The sequence below is a fragment of the Ictalurus furcatus genome, chromosome 24 (assembly GCF_023375685.1).
Source record: "Ictalurus furcatus strain D&B chromosome 24, Billie_1.0, whole genome shotgun sequence".
NCBI classification, from domain to species: domain Eukaryota; kingdom Metazoa; phylum Chordata; class Actinopteri; order Siluriformes; family Ictaluridae; genus Ictalurus; species Ictalurus furcatus.
Window position 1 is genome coordinate 8,938,004 of NC_071278.1, and position 27,510 is coordinate 8,965,513.

The following is a 27,510-nucleotide window of genomic DNA, read 5'->3' on the forward strand; positions in this document are numbered from 1 at the left end:
CTAGAATTTCTTTGTATGCTGTAGCATTACAGTTTCCGTTCACTGAAACTAAGCTACATGAGTGGTTGTGACAGGAAAAGAGGCCCAATCATGTTCCAGCATGACAATGCCCCTGTGCACAATGTTTTGTAAAGTTTGGAGTGGAAGAACTTAAGCAGCCTGAACAGAACCCTGACCTCAACCCCACTAAACACCTTTGAGATAAATTGGAAGGCAGATTATGCATCAAGCCTCCTTGCTTGACATCAGTGCCTGACCTCACTAATGCTCTTGTGGCTGAATGAACACAAATCCACACTCCTAAAATCTGAAGTAATTCTAGAGGAGTGGAGGTTATTAAAACAGCAAAGAGAGACAGAAATCTGGAATGGGATGTTTAAAAAGCACATATGGGTGTAATTTTCAGGTGTATACAAACTTTGGACTATATAGTGGTGTATGTGGACACTAAAATGTTTTATCCTGGTTATGGCCTTGACATGTTCCCAACCTTGGTCCAGGAGTAACCTCTGTCCTGCACACTTTAATGTTTTCCCTGTTTCCAATGTATGTGGTTCAACTAATCAGCTAATTGACAACATTTCCTGACTTGAGTTGGTGTGTTAGAGCAGGGAAAACATTAACATGTGCAAAACAGTGGGTTCTCCAGGACCAGGGCTGGGAACCAGTGCACTAGTGTTAGACCAATCATGTTACTATACTGCTTTAAACCTATCTGGTGTGCAGGGACATTCATGTGCGACTTTTACACTATACCACTATACACTATACACCTGACCATCACACCCATGCGTGCTTGTTAAGTATCTCATTCCAAAACCTTGGCCATTAATATGGAACCCCTCTTTGCTGTTATAAAAACCTCCACTCTTCTGGGAAGGCTTTCCACTAGATTTTGGAGTGTGGCTGTGGGGATTTGTGATCATTCAGCTACAAGAGATCAGGTACTGATGTTACGTGAGGAGATCTGGGGTGCAATCGATGTTCCAGTTCATCTCAAAGGTGTTCAGTGGGGTTGAGGTCAGAGCTCTGTGCAGGACACTCGAGTTCTTCCACACTAATCTTCTCAAACCATGTCTTGCTCTGAGGTAAACGTGGTTCTTTGGTGTGCGCTTGGTTGTGTGTCTTCCCGTGCACGATTCCCTTTTCCAACCATTCCTTAGTTGATGAAAAAATGTCTGGAGCAATCAATCGTGCAACTCTGTCACCATTTTGTGTTCATCCACACCAATCTTCTCAAGCCGTGTCTTCATGAACCATGCTTTGTGTACAGGTACATTATCATGGCTGTGACTGTGCTTTCAACTTTGCAGTAAAAGTCTGAGGAAGGCCAACACATGATTGCAATAATCAAGCGTCCACAAACATTTGACCATATAGCGCTTGTACTGACGTCATTTCCGTTAGCACCGTCCGTTATAAATAAGCGCACCATGCGCCTTTAAGATCACAGTGGAGAAATGCGCATGCGCAGTTGGATGTTAAAGGTTGTAAACGATACTTGCTCACATTTTCCCGAGTTTTTGCTTGCTTTGTTTGTTTGTTTTTTTTTTTAAATTAAAATTAAAATTAAAATTAAAATTTATTACCGTTAGGTAAGTCTACAAAAGGTCATTTAAGAAGAAAATGTCAGTTTTCTCCGAGTCGGCTTTGGAGAAAAAATTGGCAGAACTTAGCAACTCGCAGCAGAGTGTACAGACCCTGTCTCTATGGTTAATCCACCACAGAAAACACTCGAAAACCATCGTCAAAGTCTGGTATAATGAGCTGAAAAAGGGTAAGAACACCACACACGTTTACACACAGCACGAACATTTCACACAGGAAGCTGCTGGTTTGGGTTTGTGCACTTTACTAACAATGACAACACAGCTGGCTAGCTGCTTAGCACAGAGCATGAAGCCATTCATCAGTGTCCGGGTTGTAAATAATAACAAGCACTATAACTACCTAATGAGGTCTCCAGATTCAGAACATCTGTAAGGTGTTTCAACAAATAACCAGCTAACCTGTCGAGTTAGGTATACGGGTCTTCCTTAGATTGTTTATAATGCTGTTAGCTGGGTAACGTGCAGTGTTTTGGTAGAAAACAACATGAGCCAGTGTTTATCAGTGTATCTTCATGGCAAGTGAACCATTTCGTACAAAGTTAGACTTATCTAGATCAGACTAGTTAAACCCAACTGTGATGTTTGATAGCAATAAAAATAAATAAATAAATAAATCAGTTCATTGTAGAGAGGTGATGTTAAATTGAACAGTTTATCTTACTAATAAAGAAGCAGTGAGTTTATTGCTTTAAAAGTGCCCCTGAAAGCAAAAATGGTTTTAAAGCTTTTTGTATTTGTCTCTTTGTGTGTTCTGGACATTCTAGCTTAAAAAAAAAAAAAAACAATAATTTTTTTCACTTTCTGGCAATCTTTTTAATTTTATAGTTTGTCACTTTTTTTGGGGGGGGGGGGACACTTAAAATAATTTGATGAGTCATCTCGTACTAGTATTATGTTCGTCCAATTAAATGCTGCGTAGCTGGTATATGTCCCGCCCCTGGGGCGTGTCTTGCTCTGCAGTAAACATGTGTGTCTTCCTGTACACGAGTCCCTTTTTCTAACCATTCCTTAAGCCGGGTGCACGCGGTGTGATTTTTTTTTTTTAATAGTCCTTTACAGCTGTTTGTCAGACTGTATGAGCATGATCCCCGCTGTACGCCATGTCGCACTGTAGGCTCTCGGTTGCACGACAGTCAAGATGCGAAAAACAGACGCACGCAAGCAAGAAGACTCGTCCGGAGTAGGAGAAGCCACACTACTGGACTGTGCTTCAAATCTTCTGCCAGAATTTAATCAGAGGAAAGATTCAATTGCAACAGCCGTTAATCGGCTGTCGGGGAACATGTCAAACTAGCGATCAAAGCGTACAGGTTTTGGCCTTGGATTATAGAAGTCTTTTAGGATTCTCAAAGTTTGTCTCAGACGACCAAATCGTGCAAAAATCGTACAGTGTGACCCCGGCTTTCGTTGAGGAAAACATGGTTGGAGCTGTCAGTCGTGCAACTCTGTGAGTATTTTGTGTGGAAACAAGAAAACAGTGAAATAAGAAGAGAAAATATGGAGGGAAGATGAGGGTTAGGAGATGCAGGCATTGAGGATCGTCTGTTCTGCAAAGAGAACTGGCGGTATAGTGCAAAAAAGTAGCTGTTAAACAGTAAAACTGTGTGTCGTAAGGAGTCATGTTTTGTTTTTAGTGTTTGCTGTTCCCTACAACCATTTGGAAATGACATGCCAAATGTTTTCTTATAGTAGTGGTGTTATTCAGTCTCTACAGGATTTCAGAGTTTTTTGTGATTGTTGCAGCCAAAAATGTTTGATTTTGCTGTGGCTTTTTTGAACTTGTGGAGGTGTGTTTTTATTTTATTTTTTTTGTTGTGGTATTTTTTTTTTCTTCTTTTTTTTCTTTTCCACATTTACAGGATTCATCAAACATGCATGAAAATATTAAAACCTTCACCATCAGTCACAGACTAAAAATCAGACCACATGAGCGCACAGCAGGTAGTCAGTCAGTACGTTTACATGGACAACAATAATCCAATATTAAGACGATACTCTGATTAAGAGACTAGCATGTAAACAGCGATTATTGATGACCTTAATCCGATTAAAGTCATACTCGACGTAAACACAAATCGAATAAACACGTGGAGTATTCCTGTTTTAGTCGCATTATCCATGTGTCTTACAGACATGTACACACCTTAATCACACTAACGTCGTGTGGGAGTTTTCACCACATTTTGCGACAGGGCATGATCACACACGGCAGTGCTCAACCGTTTGACGGCAAACAAGAGAGCACGACTGCGTCTGAAACCACGTACTTGCCTACTATATAGTAGGCCAAATACACGTGTGTGTATATAGTAGGAGAAATGCATGTATCTCGGCTACTGTATAGACTGTAAGTATGCGGTTTGGGACGCAGCCCACAGCTTCACGCAGTCGTCTATTTGCACGTACAGCATGACAAATAATTAACTGCACTTGAAGCTTTCATAAAATTAAAAATGAAACACTCAGAACTGTATGTCGATACGTGAGATTCTAGAGAGAACGTCGGACGCCGTGGCGTGGGGACGTAATGACGTGTGCTGTTAATCGATCTATGTTCTATAACATTTAACACAGGAACATGAAAGGAATATTCTAAAAGCGACTCATGTAAACACCTTAATCACAATACTGTCTTATTCAGAATAAGGTCAATAAATAGATTACTGCAGTCCATGTAAACGTAGTCAGTGACTGGGACGTCATGATCATTTAAAATCCTGATACTAAAACCATGTAGAGGGGGTGGGGGTGTGAGGTGAGGTGTATCTCAATCGCTCCAGCACTTCAACGCTCCATGACTGGCTTTCTGATTCAAAAGGAAATGCGTCAACGTTCTGAATCAAATCCCGGCTCTTTTATTTAAAGATTTAAAGAAAAGCTGCGGTTTATTAAAGAGTGATGATGATAATTAGTTAGCTTACATTTTATAGAACTCTTTGCCCCATCAAAAACAGTGCCTGGTACTATTTATTAGGTTTGTAGGTTTTAAATCACACTAGTGAGGTAAACGTCTGCTTCCCAGTCTCCATATATCCAGGTTATATGGTATACTTATCTAATATACTTAGAGTAGTCGATATCTGTCAGTATTTCTTTACACCTGACCTTCCCTCACAAATTAAGCAGGAAAATAATACATTACACATGTCTATTGTGTATTAAATATAAACTAGTGTGATTTTTGTTTATGAGGCCACTCACATGGTGATTTAGGTTAAAACCTCAGTAGATCATTATAGAACCCTACATGACATGAAAATTGCGGTTGGGGGAAGCGTGTGTGTGTATGTCTGATAAAGCAACAGCCAGATTAAAAGATGAATTACGTCTCCGTTGTAAATGGCACACTTTAAATAGGTTTAAATATTGAAAGGTCTTTTAAATGATGGTTTAAATCCATGAAAACATCTTTAAGAGATGTTTTGTGTTGTTGATAGTGTCATGATATCGATGCTGTTTGGATACACCCAGTCTGACCTGTTCCTACTGCAGAGTAATCCGAACAACAGCCGACTCCGTCATTCTGTGCTCGCTTCATTTGTGTCTAAAACAGGGGACGTGATGACGTTTGATATACAACCCCAGTTCCAAAATAGTTGGGACGCTGTGTAAAATGTCAATAAAAACAGAATGCGATGATTTGCAAATCTCATAAACCCATATGTTATTCACGGTAGAAGGAAAAAAATAAGGTAATATTGAATTCGATGGCTGTAACATGTCTCGAATAAGTTGGGACTGGGGCAACAAAAGGCTGGATTTGGTAGTGTTACTAAAAAGAAACAGCTGGAGAAACATTTTACAACTAATGAGGTTAACTGGAAGCAGGTCAGTAACATGACTGGGTATAAAAAGAGTATCTTGGAGAGGCTGAGTCTTCTGGCAATCTTCTTTTTTTTTTTTTTACCCCCCAAAAAAGCTGCACTTTGTAGATTGCTTCCCTGGGTGACACATTTCAACATTTCATTTGTCAAGTCAAACATTATATTAATTAACCTGGAAGCCTTTCAGAAGCATTTTTAGACGTATACAAAGCTGATAACCAGTGTATGTGTATGTAACCATCTGTCTGTGTTCTGTGACATGTGTAATACACGAGCCCACGTGCCCTGCCTCTATGTAATGCCATAAAGATGCCTTGAAATCCCACACTTCCACTTTCTATACACTGTGAACTTTATTTAAAAAAAGAGGGTTCTCTGTCTGTCTGAGCTAGTTAAACAAAAGCACGGGTGTAGGAATGGGAAATCTATTGTCTAGCCTACCAGGCAGGTGAAAGCTCAAGTGTTCTGCCCAGGCCCATGTTTTCGTTACCCAGAAACCAACTGACTGGAAAGTGGTAGCTGTAATAGATGAGTGCATTCTTGTAGACTGAGGGTAACAAATGAGTTTTTTTTATTATTATTCTTTTCTTTTAACAATGTTTTAGAAGTTGCACCCTTGAAGATTTTTGTTTTGCAAAAGTCTGTATGAAGCAACATATGGTGGAACCATCTGTCTTCCCTTTTCTGGTTGTTAAACCTAAAAGTGGAGAGCCAGGACATGAAATCTGTTTATTCCGCGCACCTGGGTCACTCGTTTCTCCACTCCTGCGTGGTGTAAGGACATATGATTGTGCGGATGTAGGATGAGGATAGAAAATTGGAAGACAAAATGATCGTTGTTAGCTGGGAAAGCTGTGGCCATTTTAACAATGGAAGCAGATATGACACTTCTTGAGGAGAAGATAGCACAATTTTCAACTGCACGCGAGGCTCTCTGAAGGCACTGAGATATATTTGATAATATCTTTAACGTCTAAGAAAAGCACTAGAAATTGCAGCCAGGGAAGTGTGGAGAAGTTTGTTTACAAAGTTTTGGTCTATTACCAATGAGCTAGCACAGTGTATAAAATCATGCAGATACAGGTCAAGAGCTTCAGTTAATATTCACATCAACCATCAGAATGGGGGAAGTTGTGATCTCAGTGACTCTGATTGTGGCATGGTCGTTGGTTTGAGTATTTCAGAAACTGCCGATCTTCTTCTTTAGAATAAAAAAACATCCTGAGGGGAAGTTCTACATGTGGAAACATCTTGTTGATGAGAGAGGTCAGGTGATAATGGTTTGGCCAGACAGGAACGCCACGGTAACCGTGGTGAGCAGAAACGCATCTCGGGATACACAGCGTTGAGGCGCATGGGCTGTTGTGGAAAAGGACCAGGTGGCATTTTTTTGTTTGTTTTTCACACCATTCTGAGTAAACCTTAAAATAAAATAATAAAAAAAGAGTTGTGAATGAAAATCTCACAAGACCAGCAGTTTTTGAAATATTCACCCTGTCTAGCACCAACAACCATGCCACTTTCAGTCACGAGGTCACGTTTTTTCCCCCATTCTGACGTTTGATGTAAATGTTAACTGAAGCTCTTGACCTGTATCTGCGTGATTTTTATGTGTTGCACTGCTTCCATGTGATTGGCTGATTTGAGTAATCGCATGAATCAGCAGGTGTTCCTGTTAAAGTGGCCAGTGAGTTTACACATGGAAAGTCGAAGTACATTCTTTTTCTGGTTGTTAAACTTACTTGAACTATAAATTAAAATAATAATAATAATAATAGCCCCTGTGCAAAATCTGCTCCCGGGTTACTGAACCGTCCGCCTGGAAAGCTCCTGAAGATGCATTATAATTGGTTTGTGCTATGTCAGGAAGCTTTAATGCAGATTACAACTCATAAGAAAGTTATAGCTAATGACATTTTGTTCTTCGTTACTTTCTTTTTAGGTGGTTCTGCGCTGCTGTCGTGATCTTGTGACCTTGTGACATTCAAGTTCCCTAAGCAGTCTCTTTAGAAGACATGACTAATGATTTGTTTAAAGCCGCTTGAAACAGTCTGTCTAGAAGACTACAGGGCCATGCAGATGTCAGAACTGGAAACTGGAGAAAAACACTTTGACATTATGAATTTTTATGGACAATTAATTTTCAACCATCATTGACTAACAATGAAGCATTGAAAGTTTCGGTGACTGTAACGAGCGACGCTTAGTAGTGCCTACTCAGCGTGGCTCAAGGTCCCTTTCCAGAACCTTCAAACTAACTGTCCCTCAGTGGTGGAGTGAACTTCCAACCTCAGTCCGGACCACAGAATCTGTCACGATCTTCCAAAAACGGCTAAAGACCCACCTCTTCCATGAGCACGTAACTAACCCCTAAAACCCCAACTCCACATTATCATAAAAAATATAATAAATAAAATTTTAAAAAAACCTTACTCTGGCTCTTACACCTCTACTCTGTGCACTTTGCTTCTCTAGAACTCAATTAAAAGATCTTGTATGGTAGCACTACTTGTATTGTTCTCTGCTAGATATATCGCTTTGCTTGTATTTCCTCATTTGTAAATCGCTTTGGACAAAAACATCTGCTAAATGAATCAGTGTAAATAAATGTAAGGTTACTATTGTTTGTTGTTCTAGAAAACGGAGAACTGTGCAATATTTCCTAATTAATCAGGGCTAGCATCAGTTCAGCAGTAGCCTATTCGTTTAGTCAGCGAGGATATGTACTGTATTGTGGGATGGCATTGAAGCAGGTACGTTGGAACCATCTGTCTCCGAGTCGTCGTTGTGTGTGTGTGTGTGTGTGTGTGTGTGTGTGTGTGTGTGTGTGTGTGTGTGTGTGTGTGGCTATTTTGTTAATTAAATCCGGAGAGATTTTAACCCACCAGCAACATGGAGATCCACTGCTAACCCACTACTCTATATTTAGTAACGTTTCCACAAGCAGCCTGTTCCCTTAAGGTTTCCACTCACGAGGCCTGGAGTTTAAGAACTTAATGTTAAGGTGTTATTAAGATGATTTGTAAATTATAGATGATTTATAAATATATATCCTGTGTTCCTGACACTTCACAATTTCTTTACAGTGATGAAAATCTCTTGTGTATATATTTAGGTGAGTTTTTAGGCTTAAATCAAATAATGTTCTACGAAGAAGTATGCTTTATATTTCCCCTTTCTTTTTTTTGTTTTTTTTCAGCTCAGGTATCTCGTAAACTGACCTTCCTTTATCTTGCAAACGATGTCATCCAGAACAGCAAAAGAAAAGGGCCAGAGTTCACCCAGGACTTTGCCCCAGTTATTGTTGACGCCTTTAAACATGTCTCGAGGTGAGTTTACTCCCGCTTATTTCCCTTGTGCAACAGGATGTCTTTTTTTTTATTTTATTTTAAGTTTGGATAAAATGCATTCAATTTTAGTCTCTACCACTGAGTCACTGATTTGACCTATTTCTACTTTGTGTGTAGTGAAGGAGAGGAGGGCTGTAAGAAGCACCTGGAACGGGTTTTGTCTATCTGGCAGGAGAGAGCCGTGTATGAGAGTGACCTCCTGGACAAACTCTCGGTAGTGCTACGTGAGTACATCTCAAACTTGTGCAGTCTGCCATTCTTCCTGTTGTACATGTACTGATCATAACACGCGGCTTATTTTTTGATTACTCGTATTAAAACGTATTTTAGAGTAACTTCTATGGATCAAAAAGGTACGAAAGTGATAAACGACCTGCCGAGGGCTGCTGCACGTTTAAAGGCTTAATGTAAAATACACAAAACAACTTCAATATAATTGCAGTCGAGCGTACAGTGGTTTAATGGTTAGCACGTTCACCTCACGCTGCCAGGGTCGGGGGTTCGATTCCCACCACTGCCCTGTGTGTGCAGAGTTTGCATGTTCTCTTCGTGCTGCGTGGGTTTCCTATGGGTACTCCAGTTTCCTCCCCCAGTCCAAAGACATGGTAGGTTGATTGGCATGTCTGAAGTGTCCATAGTGTATGAATGTGTGCAATGGATTGGCACCCTGTCCACGGTGTACCCCGCCTTGTGCCCCATGCTCCCTGGGATAGGCTCCAGGTTCCCCGCAAGTGGTATAGAAAATAGATGGGTGGACAATTTGCAATATTTATTGTCCGTCTATTATCTGTGTGCCAGTCGAAGCCAGTGAGGTAATATCACTACTTTGCATGACTTTAGCTTTGACAAACAAATGTGTTCTGTCTGTCTGGTGTCACTGAACACACTGAACACTAACAACTGGAAACCGCAGTGAATAAGTGGGATAATGCTTATTTATCTACACATTGCTGGTAGTTAAATACTCCTTGTTTAAAAGTGCAGTACTGAAGGACCAAATAAATGGTAAATGGCGCACTTATATAGCGCTGTTATCCAAAGCGCTTTATGCTGTGTTTCATTCACCCACACTCACACACCAATGGTAGTAGAGCTGCCGTGCAAGGCGCTAACTTGCCATCGGGAGCAACTTGGGGTTCAGTGTCTTGCTCAACGACACTTTGTCATGTGGAGTCTCATGTGGGTCGGGAATCAAACCGCCAACCCTACGATTAGTGGACAACCCGCTCTACCACCTGAGCCACAGCCGCCCTGTATGTTCTGTATGTTTCTAAGTACGTCTTGTATCTGCATGTACCAACACTGTGGTTAGAAAGTAGTTTTTCAGTTTAGCTACAATTTGGTGTACTGTGATGGATACTGAAGCATCTCACTTCATATATGGACAACGATCACTACCATGAAAACAATAACAAGTGGGCAAATTCCTCTAACTGCTGGAATAGCACGAGTGGCATTTTTTTTTTTAGGTGTGCTTGTTATTATAGTCTGGAAAATATGGCAGTATGTTAAAAGGGAAGTTTAGAACATGGCCTTTCATCGGGAAAAAAAAATATATATATATATATATATAAAATTTCAATGAAAGGTTGTGTTCTACACCTCTCTCTCTCTCTCTCTCTCTCTCTATATCTATCTCTCTGTGTGTGTGTGTGTGTGTGTGTGTGTGTGTGTGTGTGTGTGTGTGTATTTATTTATTTAAACCACAACTTCTAGATGGAGAAAAGAAGGCCAAGAAGCGACCTTATGAGGAGATTAAAGTGAAAGATGATGACTTTGCCTCCCAGAGCTCTCCAGCAAATCCACCTCAGGTACCATGTGGAAAAACATCTTTTGGTGCATCTGTAGTCTAACATTGCACAACAGATGATGTCCGTGCGATTCTGACTCATAACCACCTGGTCTATTTCAGACAGCGGATTTGATCCGAGCACTACAGGAGTTGGAGAATGCAGCCTCAAGTGACTCCGCCCTACGACAGAGGATCTCTGCTTTACCCCCAGAGGTGCAGGACTCGTCCCTGCTGCACAGAATCACAGGTGTGTGTGTGTGTGTGTGTGTGTGTGTGTGTGTGTGTGTGTGTGAGAGAGAGCTGAAGTTAACACTTTTTCAGAGGTGCCAGCATCTACAGTTTAGCCGTAGCTTTTAAGGGTTTGACTCTTTGTTACAGCGATGTGGGAGACACCTGTAAACTGTGCTGTTATGCATTTTCACCTTTTGGTCAGACCAAAAACAAACAACAACAAAAAAAAACACAATTTACTGAAGAGGGAAAGGACACTTGGTGTTAATGATGCGCATTTTCTTCTGGTAGTGGTTACTTTCACTTTATTTTCTGTTCAGTTTGACTTGTGAATTCATGAGCCCTGGTCTTGTGAGCCAATAGAAAACAAGTGGGTGGGACTTGGGTCTCTTTTGCTGGTTAAAAAAAATGTAAGAGCTCCCCATTAAATTAGTGGCCATAATGAACTTTTTCTGCTACTTGGTGCACATCTGGAAACAACAAGAACAAAAGATTAACCCTTCATTGTCTCAAAATTTCTTTTCTTTTGTTAGCAATGTTGGCACCTCTGGATTTTGTAGATGCTGACCCCTATCTTGTGTGACATGTCCTTATTTCTTTGCACACCCTATTCTATATTGGGAAGTGAGCTACATTTTGCCTGATTACACCTAATAGGTTGGTTCAGCCCAGTCTGTGTGTTTTCCTCAGATAAGGAGTCAGGAGAACGCTTATCCAGACTGGTAGAGGAGACCTGCATGCTGTTAGCAGATTACAGTGGGCGCCTGGCGGCCGAGATCGATGACCGACGGCAGCTCACTCGGCTGCTTGCACTTTTTCTGCAGAGCCAGCGGGATGGCCTGGCCAAGAATGAACAGAAACTAGAAGTGCGTAAACTCCCCATTTCTCTTTCCCTGCTTTCCCATAATGTTAGACATTCACATCTTAGCAACCTCTGGTTATTTTTACTTGTGAATTGTTTTTCCATAAGGTTGGCTTTTTCTTGTCCACTAGAGGGCAGCACTAACTCATGCATGAACATGCAGAAAACTTTCAACTAGGGCTATTTCGCTCAACCCTAGTTTGAAGGGGTTTTTTTTTTCAATTTTGATTGATGAATGATTCTCAATTACATTTTTTTTTTGTTGTTGTTCTTACATAATGTAGTTGAAAAATTATGCAATTTAATCATAATTTTTTATTTTTTTATTGGACTTTGGAAAATTTAGAAGTGCAAAAACAGCAAATCGTGCAAACAATGGTTCTTTTAAATAACAGATTTTTTTTTTTATCATTTGCCCTATTTGCTATAGATGGCACTGTTACTATTTTTGCACAACTTAGTGAACCCTTATTTCTCGACAGAGTAAATGGGGCTCATGTCTTTTGTGACATGAAATGCAACCACAACAGAGAAGTCAACTTGGGGTATTCTTCCCAAATCCGAGTTCCTTCCCCGTTTATGGAGTGACATCAGATCAACATGGTTGCCCACAGCATCAGAAATAAACAAAGTAAAACCTTGAAATGAGTTATACTGTATATACAAGTGTTAGCTATATGTCTGTATGTTGATTAATCATCATACAGACATTCGTTTGCTAAATCTAAAATGCCGATTATACAGTGCGCTGATTGAGAGAGAAAATATGCAGCACATCTAAGCGTCCAGTAGGGTTGCAACTAACGACTGCTTTCATAATCGATTCATCGGCCGATGATTTTGTTGATTAATCAGATGAAGGGGACAAAATTACAATATAATTTTTTCATTTATTTCAAATAGAATCCACAAACAGTTACAAACATAAACTTCAGACAAAAACTTTACATTAACACAACTGTTTATTTTTATAATTGAGTCAGTTATATAGATTTTATCGATTAGTTGTTGCAGCTCTAGCGTACAGTGTGTGTGACCGTAGCGCTGGCTGTTTTATCATTTATCAGGTTAAGCAAGCTGTGTTTTTTCCATTGTATTAGTTTAAACTTTTAAATAGCAAAAAAAAAAAAGTAAAGATAGCTAGTGATAGGCAGGAATGTAAATGTTAAAAATGACTCAACAGATTTTAATAGTGCTGGTGAGTTAACTGGCCATGTTCATCTAAATGTTCATGTTCACATGAATTTTAAGTCCTCATTTTGTCCGAATTTGTTAATCAAATTATGTGTAAATGTAGCTAGATTTCGTTGGCTTAGAGATTTGGTTAGCTAGCTACTTAATCCATGGTGAAATCTGATCTCGTGAACGCAAATTCAGTGCAATATACGCTAAGACTACTAGTTAAGTGAATTAATTGAAATCTGCTAAACGAACACGAACAGTAATCTGTTATTATGGTTAATTTGCTGTCCGTTACCCCAATCAATATTCCCGTCTCGGTGCTCCCCTGTGGCACGGGCGCTGAGCTGGTTGTGCTGGTGTGAGAATTAAAATTTTGTAAGAGTTTGGTTATTTTCTGTGCGTGCTGTGAGATTTGATTGAAATAGTTCCAGCACCTTCCAAAGTCCACTGTAACCTCTGGTGGTAAGTATAATTTCAAATAAAGATTAATGAGATGTATTAATATGTGATTAACTCTCCAACATTTGCCCTCAGCTCTCAGCAGGTTTCAGCAGGTCTCGGCGTATTGTCTTCATCCTTCATCCAATAAAGGATGAAAATAAATACACAGTTTTGGAGTGTGCTATTTATTTATGCCTTTAATTTTGGAGATGGGTTTAACATATACATGCTCATGAAGTTAATATTAAAACATTGCTTGATCATTATAGTTTAGTTTATTAAACATATATGTATGTTAGTTTGCATTTTTCATGACTTCAGTAGAAATTCAACTTTTCATAAGCAGTGTGAGGATATTTAATTTTTTTTGGTTCACTTTGAGAGTGTAAAGTTGGTTGAGTAGTACAGTGATCAAAATACAGACTAAAACACAGCAATGATGTGCAGCACAAAGCGTAGAATCAGCCAGTTTATTCTTCAGTATTTCATAAACACTTTCAGTGCTTTTTCATGGATGGTTAATTAGCCTTTTTTAGGTTTGTGTTTTAATCTAGCAGCATCAGAACTTTTATATGCTGATTGTTTAATTGTTTAACTGAATTTCTGAAGTGTTTTATGGATTTTATTGTAAACGGGCGACATTCCACCGCTGAAATATTAAATTGGATATTAATTCATCTGTTAGTGTGTGTATAAAGTGTTTAGATACTTAAATGTAAAAATAAAATGTCTTAAAAATAAGAAAAAAGGTACTTGACAAACTTTATTAATAAACTACTAACATGCAAACATTGGGCAAAAAAAAATTGACACTGAGGTGCATTTGGTTTGACTGTTAGTATGCAAACTGTCCCAAAATCTTCAAACGCCGCCGTGCGTATAATAAGTAATAAAAATACCATAATAAATAACACTGATACCATAACGTTAAATTAAATACAACTTAATGTCACATTTAGGGATGTTAAAAAATTAACATAAAAACCAAAAAAGGAATTAAAAAAAAAAAGTGAGTTAGTCTGCAAGGCTGTGTCATTCATTACATGGCGAGATGACCTCGCTGAGCTGAAAGAGAGACAGTTGTGTGCTATAAATCTCATTTACTATGTTGGGTATTTGACGTGAGTACTACATCTGTAGTCCCTAATGGTCATGTTTGTTGTGTGTATTTTAGGAGTACAAGCGCAAGCTGGCGCGAGTTACCCAGGTACGGAAAGAGCTCCGATCTCGCCTCAACGGCCTCCCAGATCTTTCTCGGCTTCCTAACGTAACAGGTGGCCATGTACGCCTGCCCTCCTCTGGTGATCTCTATAGCCCTTCTGATTGAGCTGGACTGCTGAGCCCTCTTTTTTTTTTTTTTGTATCTTAGTCTTGAGCTTGTTCCCAACACTTGATTTTGTTGTCCATTACCCATCATTCTATCAGTATGTGGATGTGTCCTGAAATAGAAATAGGGTTTCAATGAGTGGCTTAACCTCTTTGAAGCCTTGACTCAGTATGTTTTTTTTTTTTGTTTTGTTTTTTTTTGTTTTTTTTTTGTTTTTTTTTTTTGCAAATGTTACATTAGCCATGTTTTAAAAGCTCACTGGTACTTTGCCACCTTTGTCATTCAGCCTTGAGTAGAGGCTTTGCACAACAGAAAACTCGCCACTTCATTCAGTGGCATACCATCAGTTTGGTATTGACGTCACGTATTTTAACCTCTCGGTCACGGTGGATGTTGTTAGTCAGACATGTTTGTTTTACTATTCCCTGCTAGCTTTAACTAATTTGCTCATATTGAAGTCAAACCATTTGTGTTCTGTTTTGAGCTACACCTGTACTATATCCAGCAGATTCCTCTTATGCTTTTCAAATCGCCAACTGCTAGAACTGCTCACTAGTACTTGAGATTTGCTGTGATACTATTTTTGTATGTCTGTGTGTGTGTGTGTGTGTGTGTGTGTGTGTGTGTGTGTGTGTGTGTGTGTGTATATATATATATATATATATATGTGTATATATGTGTATGTATGTAGTGAATTTTAGTGAATTCACTGGAGCATAGATCTAGCTTGTGGAAAACAAATCTTCATTGCAGTATCTTATATTAAAATCAACTGCAGTATTTTATTATAGAAATGTTGAAATATTGCATGTCCAGGTCTGAAAGAGAGAAGGAAGTGCTGTAGTTGATAGTTTCTCCTAAAATACTGCAGGGGATGGTTGCATTTTTAAGTTCAGTGCTCAGTTTAGCATTATTGCTCTAACGATGCATGAAAACCATGCAATATGGTTATTTTAACCATTTGAGTAATTTTACTGTGATCATAATGTAATGTGACAGTCACAATAATTTTTTTATGCATCTAAGAAAAGGTCTGTTCTTCCATTCCGTTTGTTTCGATTCCATTCATCAATGATCAATTGCTAAATTCAGAACAATATGTTAATTGTTCGTCTAAATTCAATATCCTTACCCAAAGGGCCGTTTGCTTTCTGTTAGACGCACCCCAAAGATTTTTGACTTAATGGAAATGGCTCTAAAATGTGTGGTGGGTTGTTTTGTTTTTTTTATAAAACCAGGAGCTTGTTGACTGAAGCATTCATCTGGTGTGCGTGTTTACTGTATAATCAATCCTTTGTTCATCAACTGGATCTGCAAAACAGTCAAAAAGATTTTGTGTGTGTGTGTGTGTGTGTAATCACAATTTATAACTTATTTGCCACTGTGCATTTTATCATGAAACCTTCTAAAAATGTTTGGATTCCTGAACGAAATAAAGAAAGGTTGAGAAGATGTGGAGAAAAAAAAAAGACTTGTGGAGCTGCTCATTAAAAATAATCTTTTAGCAATGTCCTTGATACAGTTGCATATTTTAATTACAACCCACAACCATCCATGCATCCACTCATCTTCCACACTGCCTATCCAACACGGGGGCACGGGAAGCCTGTCCTATCCCTGGGAACTTTGGGCACAAGGCGGGGGACAGCCTGGATGGGGTACCAACCTATTTCAGGACACAATTGTGCACACACACACCCATTCATACACTACAGACAATTTAGAAATGCTAATCAGCCTACAACGCATGTTTTTGGACTTGGGGAGGATACCGGAGTACCCAGAGGAAATCCCCAAAGCACGAGGAGAACATGCTAACTGCGTGCATACAGGGCAAAGGCAAATGTGCTAACCACAAAGCCACTGTGTCGCCCCCAACCGTTTAAATGCATCTTTTATTTGCTTTTTTCTACCATTTACATCCTCAAAATGGTGAATCACTTGTCACTGACTTCTAACTAAATGCATATTTTGTTCTGCTTACCAGGGAAAATTAAATTTTAAAAAAATTGTACAAAGAATCAAATTTTTTCTTATATCCCTAGCATAAAGAGCAAGGAAGCCATGCACCTGAACAAAAGCTGGGGAAATGCTTGTTACTTAAGTGATTGTAGATCACATATTAAATAAGTATGGTGTATGTTATGAGGAACTGACCCACCTAGTCTGGAAAGACATTTCTCTGCAGTGCCGCTGTGCTAACAACAGTGGTGTTGAACAATCAACATGGCTTGTTAAGCTCACAGCAAGGCAGCGTTATTTGTGGTAGCGGCACTGTCTATGTTTTGAAGTGTTTCTGTTTTGACTTTGAAAAATGAAAAATGCAGTGCTGTTATTGCCAAGTGTCAAGTATACTTGTAGATGGTCCAAACTGCACTGCAATCATCTGGCAGTTACGCCATTTGGCTAACTTATACATGTTTTTGTGTCTGTGTTCAACACAAATTTTATTTTTGTCTGCATGGGAGCATCATCAGAAGTGTGACTGCACATGCCAGCTGCTTAGAGGGAACAGAGCTGATCAGGTAGTTACTAATAAATCAATACTGATCTTTGATTGCTCACTCGTGCCAGCAAGAACGTAAAAACCTCCTGCTAGTGCAACTTTTTTTGTTGCATCCTGCAGGATCCAATCTCAACCAGATGCCCTGTGAACCTTTCTGGCAGGCTTTCTTAAAAAACAAATAGTATGTGTCCTATTTGTATGTGTATTTGATCAGATTATCATTGTCAGATCTGTTCGTTCAGAATAAAATCAATGTTCGGTTACATCCCTAGTGTGTGGTGACTGGCTCTTAGATGTAGCACTGATCCCATGTGGTCCTTTTTCATCAGAAAATGATCATGTCTCCATTTCACTGAGGCAAGGATGCATTGCTGTCTGTGATATTTGAAGCTTCTAACCCACTTCTGAGAATTCCTGTATTCCAACAGGACTCCAAATTTCTCCACTCATTAAATAACTTTGAATACATTTTATGAAACAATGCAATGCACATTTACATTCACGGCATTTAGCAGAAGCCCTTATCCAGAGTGATTTACAGAAGTGCTTTGAAGACTCTATCAATACATCCTGATACTGGTTCACTAAGTCACGGACTAAGATCGCATCACTCTTAAAACTCATTTGAGGAGGTAATATACAAAAGGACACAGACAATTTTTTTTTAAATGTGCTAATTTAAGTATTTTAGCAAGAGGTAGGTCTTTAGACATCATTTGAAGACCGCCAATGACTCATCTGTTTGGACATCTAGGGGAAGTTCATTCCAGCACCTAGGTGCCAGAACTGAGAAGAGTCTTGATGCATGCCTTCCTTGTTCCCTGAGAGATGGTGGACAGTTGAGCAATGCCAGAGGATTGGAGGGAGCGTGGCGCAGTGCGAGGTGTGATAAGTGCTTTGAGATAAGTGGGTGCTGGTCCGTTTTTGGCTTTGTAGGCAAGCATCAGTGTTTTAAATCTGATGCGGACAGCTACAGGAAGCCAGTGGCAGGAGCGTAGCAATGGGGTGGTGTGGGAGAGCTTTGAAGGTTGAAAAGACGTCGCACAGTCGCACAGTTGCGCGCATTCTGAATCAGTTGATGAATCACTTGGGATGAACAGCAGTTCAGTTTTGCTGGGATAAAGTTTCAGCTGATGAGCTGCCAGTCTTCAGCATTCAGGGAGGATGGAGCAGGAGGAGCCGGTGAGTAGTGAAGAAAAGATGTTGTGGAGCTTGCAAGGACGTTATGCAGAAGATTCCAGATTCCAGATTCCTTGTAAAAGGTAGTCTTAGCAGAAGTCACTTCAGATGAGAATTTTCACAGGAGAGCGTGGTAAGAGGCAAGATCTGTGTATCAGTTTGTATCCTGATTCATTTCTTCCACTTTCTCTCTGCTATTCTTAGTTCTCTCTGATTGCTGCATAAAACATCCAATAGCCAAGGAGCAGGGCAAGATATCTTCCTGGGTTTAGAAGATAGAGGGCAGAAGAGGTCCTTGGATGAAGAAAGTAAGGAGAGGAAAGTGTCTGTGGCTAACTCCAATGGTAGGGAGGAGAGATAGAGTGGAGGTTTTGACAGGTGGGAGAGAAATATTGATAGCTGGTTTTAGGCAGGATAGGCAGGGTGATGGTGAAGGATATCAAGTGATGATTGGAGGTATGGAGTGGGGTAGCATTGATGTCTGTAGCTGTAGAGGGGCAGCTGAAGACCAGGTCCAGGACATTTTTTCCCCTTGTGTGTGGGAGGGTAGCTGTTGAATGTCAAGGAGAAGGACTGTAGAAAAGGGAGAAGGCAAGAGGACTGGAGCTTGTCGGAGGGGAGGTTGAGGTCTCCAAGGACAGCAAGAGGGGTGCTGTCGGTAGGGAAAAGACTGAGGAGCATGTCCATTTATTCAAGAAAATCTCCTAGGGGACCATGATGGTGGTAGATGACAATGATGAGAAGGTTGATCGGGGAGGAAACTGTAACTGCATGGAATTTGAAGGATGAGATGTTGCGACGAGACAGGGAGAGAGGTGTGAAGGACCATCTCTGAGACAACATCAGACCTGTACCACTGCCCCTGACAGTTTCTCGAGGAGTGTGAGAGAACAACTAAGCAGAGGACAGAGCAGCCAGTGTAGTGGAGTCCAGTGGAGATTTCCAGGTCTCAGTTAATGGCAGAAAGCTGAGATGAAATCAGACTGGCAATTCCAGAGCCCACCTACCACAGCTGTTTGAGACAACAGAGGAGGATTGATGAGGTTACTGGTAGTTTGGCCTCTGATTTATGGATGAGAGTTTCTGGGTCTGTAAGAGGTGACAACAGAGAGAGATATGTTTGAGGCGCATGTCTGCAGCCTAGTCAGGAGTGAAGTTAGTGACAATAGGGCTGAGAGTGAACTGGTAACACGTAACTGAACAGGAAGAAATAAACACTGCTAAACTTGATATTTTATATGGGGGTTTGAATCGCACCTCTGCCCTGTGTGCGGAGTTTGCATGTTCAGGGGTACACCGGGTACTCCGGTTTCCTCCCCCAGACCATGGCATGGTTGCTGATTGGCATTTCCAAATTGTCTGCAGTGTGTGAATGGGTGTGTGATTGTGCCCTGAGATGGACTGCCACCCTGTCTACGATGTCCTCTGCCCCAAGTTCCCTGGGATCGGATCCAGGCTCCCCTGCGACCCTGTGTATGATAAGCGGGTATGGAAACTGGATGGTTGGATGGATGTTAACTGTGTGAAGGTGTTTAGAACTTTTAGTAATGTTTAGCCTTGAAATAAATGTAATTCAGTTTCTGCCAGTTTTATTAGGTTTTTGCCGACTCTTTTCACTCAACACATATGCATACGTGTGTGGGGGGTGTTCGCGGACAGTGTGTGTGTGTATTTGAACAGATCAGGTGGGGTGTTTTGCGGGTAGTGTGTATGTGTGTGTGTATGTGTGTGTGAATGCGTGGGTGTGATTAGATCAGGTGGTGTGTTTTGCGGGCAGTGTGTGTGTGTGTGAGTGATCAGATCAAGTGGGGTGATTTGCAGGCATTGTGTACGTGTGTGTGAATGTGTGTGTGAGTGATCAGATCAGGTGGGGTGTTTTGCAGGCAGTATGTATGTGAATGTGTGTGTGTGTGTGTGTGTGTGTGTGATCAGGTGGGGTGTTTTGCAGGCAGTGTGTATGTGAATGTGTGTGTGTGTGTGATCAGATCAGGTGGGGTGTTTTGCAGGCAGTGTGTATGTGAATGTGTGTGTGTGTGTGATCAGATCAGGTGGGGTGTTTTGCAGGCAGTGTGTATGTGAATGTGTGTGTGTGATCAGATCAGGTGGGGTGTTTTGCACTGGGACAGTTTTTTCACCCCGCACAGTGACACTGCAGTGGTGCTGAGAGCACCCTGATTATTTGCACACGGTTCACACATTCACACGGCTTCACACAGCATTTACACACTCCCAATAACTGAGGATGTTACAAACGGAGCACACACACTCACACACACGCCGCATGCTCTTCGCAACAGCAGACGAAAAAAAAGAAGTTTTTTTAAATTAATTTATTATTTATGTTTGTTTTCCTTTCTTGAGAAACGCATCTGACAGTAAACTCGACCTAAATCTGAGTCACGGCTACAATCTGATCAATCTTAATCATGCTGAAGAAGAACGATCCGGAACACCAGCAGTTAATCATGGACAAGGCTGCCAAGTTATACACTGTAACACAGGGAAGGTAAAGTACACACCGCATGCAGACAGTCTCACTGTTCAGGATGAAACCCAACTAATTCAACGCAGGTCCTCTTGTGTTTTAGTTTGTATCCTGATTCTTTGGTTTATTTGGTGAATTAACCTAAAGTATGTATTTCATTGTCTAAAGTAATTGGGGAGGAGGGTCAGGGGCTTCAGGCTTTTACACACGAGCCTTTATTTAGCAGTGTGCAAATTTCAAAACCCCATCACCCCAGGGAAGAGAGCAGCTAGTCATGTGTTAGGTTAAGTCCACACACACACACACACACACACACACACACACACACACACAAAGTATTTATGCCAGCATGTTCAAGTCCTACTCCTAAAAAAATATCCTTAATTCCATTTAATCAGAAATCACTTGTATAATCCTGACCTGATCCCCCTTTTTGAGAAGAAGATATTCATTTAGTTGTATGTGAACTTAGAATTTAGCTCAGATTGGACTTCAATTTTGCTTGGTTTTTGTAGAACTTAACGTTAACCTCTCCAACACGGTTAATTGTGGCACTGATGAGACAACCTGAAAAAGTCCTTAAAAAAAAAACCCCACACCATCAACACCATCTTAATGGCATGTCCTCTTTTTTTGTTAAGAGTGTGTGTGTTGGAATTTGGAGCTGTTTATTATCCTTGACCTGAGCTCACTTTTCACTTTTCACAATCAAGGCAGACGGAGTAGCCGTTTTTTGGGACTAAAACCTGCTATGTGTCAAATAGGCCTATTTTTATAGGATATTTTCACACCTCTCCAGCCCGAGAGAGACAGACAGAGAGATACGGGTCGTGTGGATGGTGGTGGTGGTGGTGGTGGTGGTGATTATTCTGAAAATGTGAAGCTCTGTGAAGCTCCACATTCCACCCATCCATCCTTTTTCTCAAAAACATCTCCATCACTACTACAAAAGTAAATGATCACTAATAATCAACGACAAATATGATTTTCTTGCCTACATTTGAGGTCAAAATGTCCTGGGCAATTAAACATCAGGGATGCATAAACATTAACAATTAAACATCAGGGATTTATAAGATTATATTTTCTTACTTCCATGTGTATAACAGTCTGTACGGGATTTTTGTGATTGTTGCCGCCAAAAATGCTTGATTTTGCTGCGGCTTTAAAAAAAAAAAACTGCGATGCAATTTGCGGAATTTTTTCTGCTTTTTTTGTGGAAAACTACTTGAATTAGCAAAATCACAGTTGCACGAAATTGTTTTTGTACTGTCTTTCGCAGTGATGTTTGTTGGTAAATGACACCTTTTAGCTGTACTCATGTTCGACGCACATGAATCGAAGAGGGCTTTAGCTAACGCGCGTTGTAATGACGTCACATGACGCATCTTGGCCCAAATCTGCAGAAAATCTGTGGTAATTTTGAAAAATTTCAAGCTCCTCCGAATATCGTGGAGTTTACTTGATTTTGCGTTCATTTCTGCGATTGCAAAATGTTGAAATCCTATCATCTCTCTACACGAATTCTGCGTGAGATCAGATTGAGTTGCAAAGCTAATTGGGCATTGAAAAATGTATTAAATTGAGGTATAAGTCTAAGTGAAATACTCTGGACGTGCTGAAATAGTAAGTAGTACACAAATACTGAGCCGATTTAACTATAAGCACATTCGTATTCTGATATCGGGTTCATTAACCTAAATCTAATAAAATAAATGAATAAATCAAGATAAGTAGATCTGGCTTTATTAATGCGATGTGATAACATGAGCTACAGTTTCAGATGAGATATGAAGTGTTATGAAACACTGTAAATACCAGGCTCCTTCTGACGAGCTGATACTAAAAATAAATAAATAAATAAATAAGCAATGCCCAACAGGCACAAATCCATTTAATATCTCAGTAGAAAGTTTGTTTTTTACAGATCTGTAATCTCTAATCTAATCTGACTCTCTGTTCTATAAACCCTAATCCTTTCAATAACACTGGATAAGGAATATTTACCTTACATTGCACTTTTATTTTTTAAAGCCTGCGGTCAGTATACATAAAAACTGCAAAGTTTTATCACACCATTGTTCCACTTTTAGTGAAACATTTTTTAAAAAAATGAGGTCATTTTGACCTCAACCACGACTATAAAATGAATAAATAAGCATTATACTTCAGCGCTGTTGAATTGTCAAATCTGATTGGATAGAAGGTGTTGATTAATTTTGTCTAACAGCACGGCTCTGACAGTAGTTGACTCTCAAAGGCAAATGATATGTTTTTATTAATGCACCCTGTATTAATACGTTATCATTTCTAAAATCACAAGTCATCCACTGGAACATGTATGGCAGATGCTCCACACAATCTAAGACTAATAATAAACATTAGAAACATTTAAAAAAAAAAATATTTAACACATGAAAATATCTAGTTGTTGTATGACTAGGATATTAAAATAGGACTAGGTCTCCTTCAGTCTTCTGTAAGGAGACGTTAACTGAACATATATGGAAGGAGTCTCAGTTATTGACATTTATTAACAGTAAGATTTCTGCCACCAGAGAGGACTTTCTGGTTTCTTCTGGACATGACAAGCAATGTTTTTTTTGTTTTGTTTTTCAATAGAGAGAAAATAAGAGAGAACTAACTTCTTCATAGATGTTTGACTTTCACAATAAATGGTTAAAATGTATGATGTTCATTAATAATCTAAAAATTCTAATCATTGGCCAGTTGCTGAGTTTGAGATCTGCTGTTATAAGTGCAAAGTCTTCTGTCCTGAAAGCTCATAGAGCAGAATACCTGCTGACTATTACACTATTGCTATTGCACCTGAGACTCCTCCCATTAATGTTAACTAAATATCGCCTTACAGACAGATGATGGTTAATCCTACTGAATAAATACTTTCTGAACAATTGAATTTGAGAATTTAACAACACTGTGGTATAGACGGACTAACCTGAGTGATATCATTGGCTCTCCTGGTGGTGTGTCTTCAAACTATATTTATTACAGTATATATCTTTTATAGTGTGTCACCTATTGTTTGTTCCTCTGTCATTTCTAGTATGTCCAATCTAGAGAAGGACAGTAAGCACTGTCATGACAGCAGCCGTGCACTTGAGGACAGGGAACAGGAGAAAAAACTGGCGAGGAAACGTCTCTACGTTGTCTCAGCTGTTTGTCTGGTCTTCATGGTGGGAGAAATCTTGGGTATGCTTGTTGACTTTTAGATTTTGTAGACATTTAGACTTTTTTTGCTATGAAGAAAATGTTGATAGCCTTCTGTATCCTATGCACTATGCCCTAAGCCCTGTATCATTTGTCATTTTGGGTGGTTGTGTTAACAGGTGGGTATTTCGCTGGCAGTCTGGCAGTGATGACGGATGCTGCCCACCTTCTGGTGGATTTCACAAGTTTCCTGATTAGCCTGTGCTCTCTGTGGCTATCATCCAGGCCTGCTACATACACTCTCAACTATGGCTGGCATCGTGCAGGTATGTTATTATAATCATCACCATCATCATCATCATAATGTTACTGTACCACTGAATGATTTTATTGTATTCTCAGAGATCCTCGGTGCTCTCCTGTCTATCTTCACAATCTGGTTGGTGACTGGTGTGTTGGTGTACCTGGCAGTAGAACGTCTCATCAGTGATGACTTCGAGATTGAGGGCAATTTAATGCTCATCACCTCTGGCTGTGCTGTCATAGCCAACATCATGTACGTAGACTCCCGTTCTTCCGCTCCTAATAGGCGTAAAAAAACCTTTTCATTTATGTTGAATGAACGGGCCGTAACACTCCTTTTTCCTATATCACACGTAGAATGGCATTCACCTTGTACCAGTCAGGGCATGGTCACAGTCATGGTGGACTTAGTTCTCCCGGTCATGGCCACAGCCATGGAAAGAAGAAAAATCATAGCCGTACTAGCGCTAACTACCACAGTCTAGAAAATCAAGAGCACAGGAAGAAGACACAGGGAAATGCCAGTGTGAGAGCTGCCTTTGTGCATGTGATCGGAGACCTTCTGCAGAGCGTCAGTGTCCTTGTTAGTGCACTCATCATCTTCTTCAGGGTAAGAGGTCATATTAACCGTATTCAGCCTTGAATTTGAAGAAAAAAAAGGCCTAATAATAGGGAATGTGTTTCTAATGGACCTATAACCTTATATCTTGAAGCCAGAGTACAAAATTGCAGATCCTATCTGCACCTTCCTGTTCTCTCTGTTTGTCCTGGGCACCACAATCACCATCATGAGAGACATTCTAGTGGTCTTAATGGAAGGTATGTCCATGAGGCTATCAGAGCTTGATTATAAACTTACAAATGGAAATAAATGTGATGTTCAGAAGAAATTTTTGTACAGGACTTTTCAGTTGTAAACAATAATCATGGTCCATTTGAACAGTTTTTCAGTGTATTGTGTCACTCTCATGTGTGCTAATTATTATAACTGATATGATTATACATTTGGTTATAGCAAGATTATACATGTGATTATAATACGAGAGACATCATATATTTAGATATTTATGTATATCTCATGCAGGCACACCGGCAGGTGTGGACTATATGGAGGTGAGAGAGAGGCTGCTCTCTATTAAGGGTGTGAAAGCAGTGCACAACCTCCACATCTGGGCTCTGACCATGAACCAGGCTGTTCTCTCTGCGCACGTGGCTATAGGTGAGAAATACAGTAGCTTTTTTTTTTTTTTTTTTACACAGAAGCATTACGTTTTCCAAGTAAAATCAGATCAAGGTTAAAATCCTTGATACATGTATACCTGTGAATGCACCACGATAATTGACTTTGTATTAATGCACCAGGTTATAAAGTGTTACAATTAAGCCTTTATTCTGTCATGCCCTAATTAGACATGCCCTAATCTTTGCCTGTTATTTTCAAACATGATGCGATGAACATGATGGTGTTTTCCAGGTGATGAGCGGCGCTGGTTTCAGTGAAAGGTTTAACATCAAATAGCCAAACAGTTTTATTGTGTCCTCATCAGACAAGGGAATATTTTTCCACGTTTGCTCAAACTCCAAATTTGAGCAAACTTTGAATGATTTCATATAGATTTTTTTTTTCAATAATTTTTTTTTCTTCTCACCACTCTTACATAAGGCCCACCTATGTGGATTGTCTGGGCTAGGATTGTCCTGTGAACAGCTTCTGCCATCTGAGATATGGATCTCTTTAGTTCCTTCAGAGTTTTGGTAACCTTTAGTGGATGGTCTCCTATAAGCAGAGTCACAGTTGTGCCGTATTCTGTCAGGGTTTTTTTTTTTTAATGGCGCTCAGATGTTTGTTCAGATCTAACAGATGCTCAGATGGATCTTCAGAGTTTGGGAATTTTCTTTAAAATAACCAATGATTGATACATTTCCAGAACTTTGTCCACAAACTTTACGCCATATAGAATATGTGTACATGAATAAACTGGTACACACTGACTTGTGTCACCATTCCCAATAAGTTAAAGTAATAATCACTGTCTTCTCAGATGACTCTTCAGAGCCACAGCTGGTGCTCAGAGAGATGACCCAGTCCTGCTTCACCACATACAGCTTCCACTCGGTCACCATCCAGCTGGAGCAGCAATCCGACCAGAGACCGGACTGCAGCCTTTGTCAGGACCCCAAACACTGACGCCTCCACATCCACACAACTTCCCCACAACCCCAATAAGCAGGCCAAGACAACAGTATTAATGTCAAGGACCTAAATGAAAGTCTTACTGTAATGCAGTATTTCAATGCGTACTACTAAGTCTTGGACCTCTCTGTTGTTTGGTTAGTTTTACCCGTGGGGAGAGGATTGACGTGAAGTCACATGGGGTTGAAAGAGGAAATTAGTAAGGTGACTACTAAACCTACTTAAAGGTTTCTGTGTATTTTTTATTTGTACTGCACTCAAATTACTTTGTGTTATAATGTTGTTTGTTCACTAGAACAGAATATCAGCATATATATATATATATATATATATATATATATATATATATATGAACGTTTTAAGAAAATGAAATGCATTTTATTCAGATAACGTACAAATGACTTTTGATCGTGTGAAACATCTTTACATGCAATATTCTTGTCACAAAATGCCTTTATATGTTATGTTGTGTTGATTATTCACTGTGTCAATTAAAAAGAGCAGAAATTGTACAAGAGGTATAGCATTTTCCCAGAAATGTTGCAGAGTAACACAAACAGAGCATGTCAATATGTTTTCACTCACATTACTCATGGTTTAATGCTAGCACTTCTCTCTGACTAGCCGCTGTGTGTGACACTGATATATAGCTCTAATAACTCTATTAGGTTCCAGAAGTAGTACTACAACTACCACTACTGCTATTACTACTACTATTACTACCCTCACTACTACTATTACTATGACTGTTACTTCAACTACCACTACTGCTATTACTACTACTACTACTACTATTACGACTACTATTACTACCCTCACTACTACTATTACTATGACTGTTACTTCAACAACTACCACTACTGCTATTACTACTACTACTACTACTATTACGACTACTATTACTACCCTCACTACTACTATTACTATGACTATTACTACAACAACAACAAATACTACTACTACTACTACTACTAATAATAAGATGAATAAGCAGCAGAAGCAGACATAAAGAGCCTCATATCCCCATCTCTCTCTGGACAGCTTCATAAAAGA

The 27,510-nt window shown here is 39.8% G+C and overlaps 1 protein-coding gene across 1 annotated transcript; it reads left to right on the forward strand.

Moving 5' to 3' along the window:
* The first annotated feature begins 653 nt into the window (after positions 1 to 653).
* slc30a8 (solute carrier family 30 member 8) lies at positions 654 to 26,752 on the forward strand. Its single transcript, XM_053613074.1, has 14 exons — positions 654 to 1,777; positions 8,634 to 8,763; positions 8,902 to 9,008; positions 10,501 to 10,595; positions 10,697 to 10,823; positions 11,498 to 11,673; positions 14,467 to 14,617; positions 23,856 to 24,002; positions 24,140 to 24,286; positions 24,363 to 24,516; positions 24,621 to 24,873; positions 24,977 to 25,082; positions 25,348 to 25,482; positions 26,306 to 26,752. Exons 1-14 carry the CDS (start codon positions 1,627 to 1,629, stop codon positions 26,449 to 26,451), a joined length of 2,025 nt encoding a protein of 674 aa, XP_053469049.1. The 5' UTR covers positions 654 to 1,626; the 3' UTR covers positions 26,452 to 26,752.
* Positions 26,753 to 27,510: the final 758 nt, after the last annotated feature.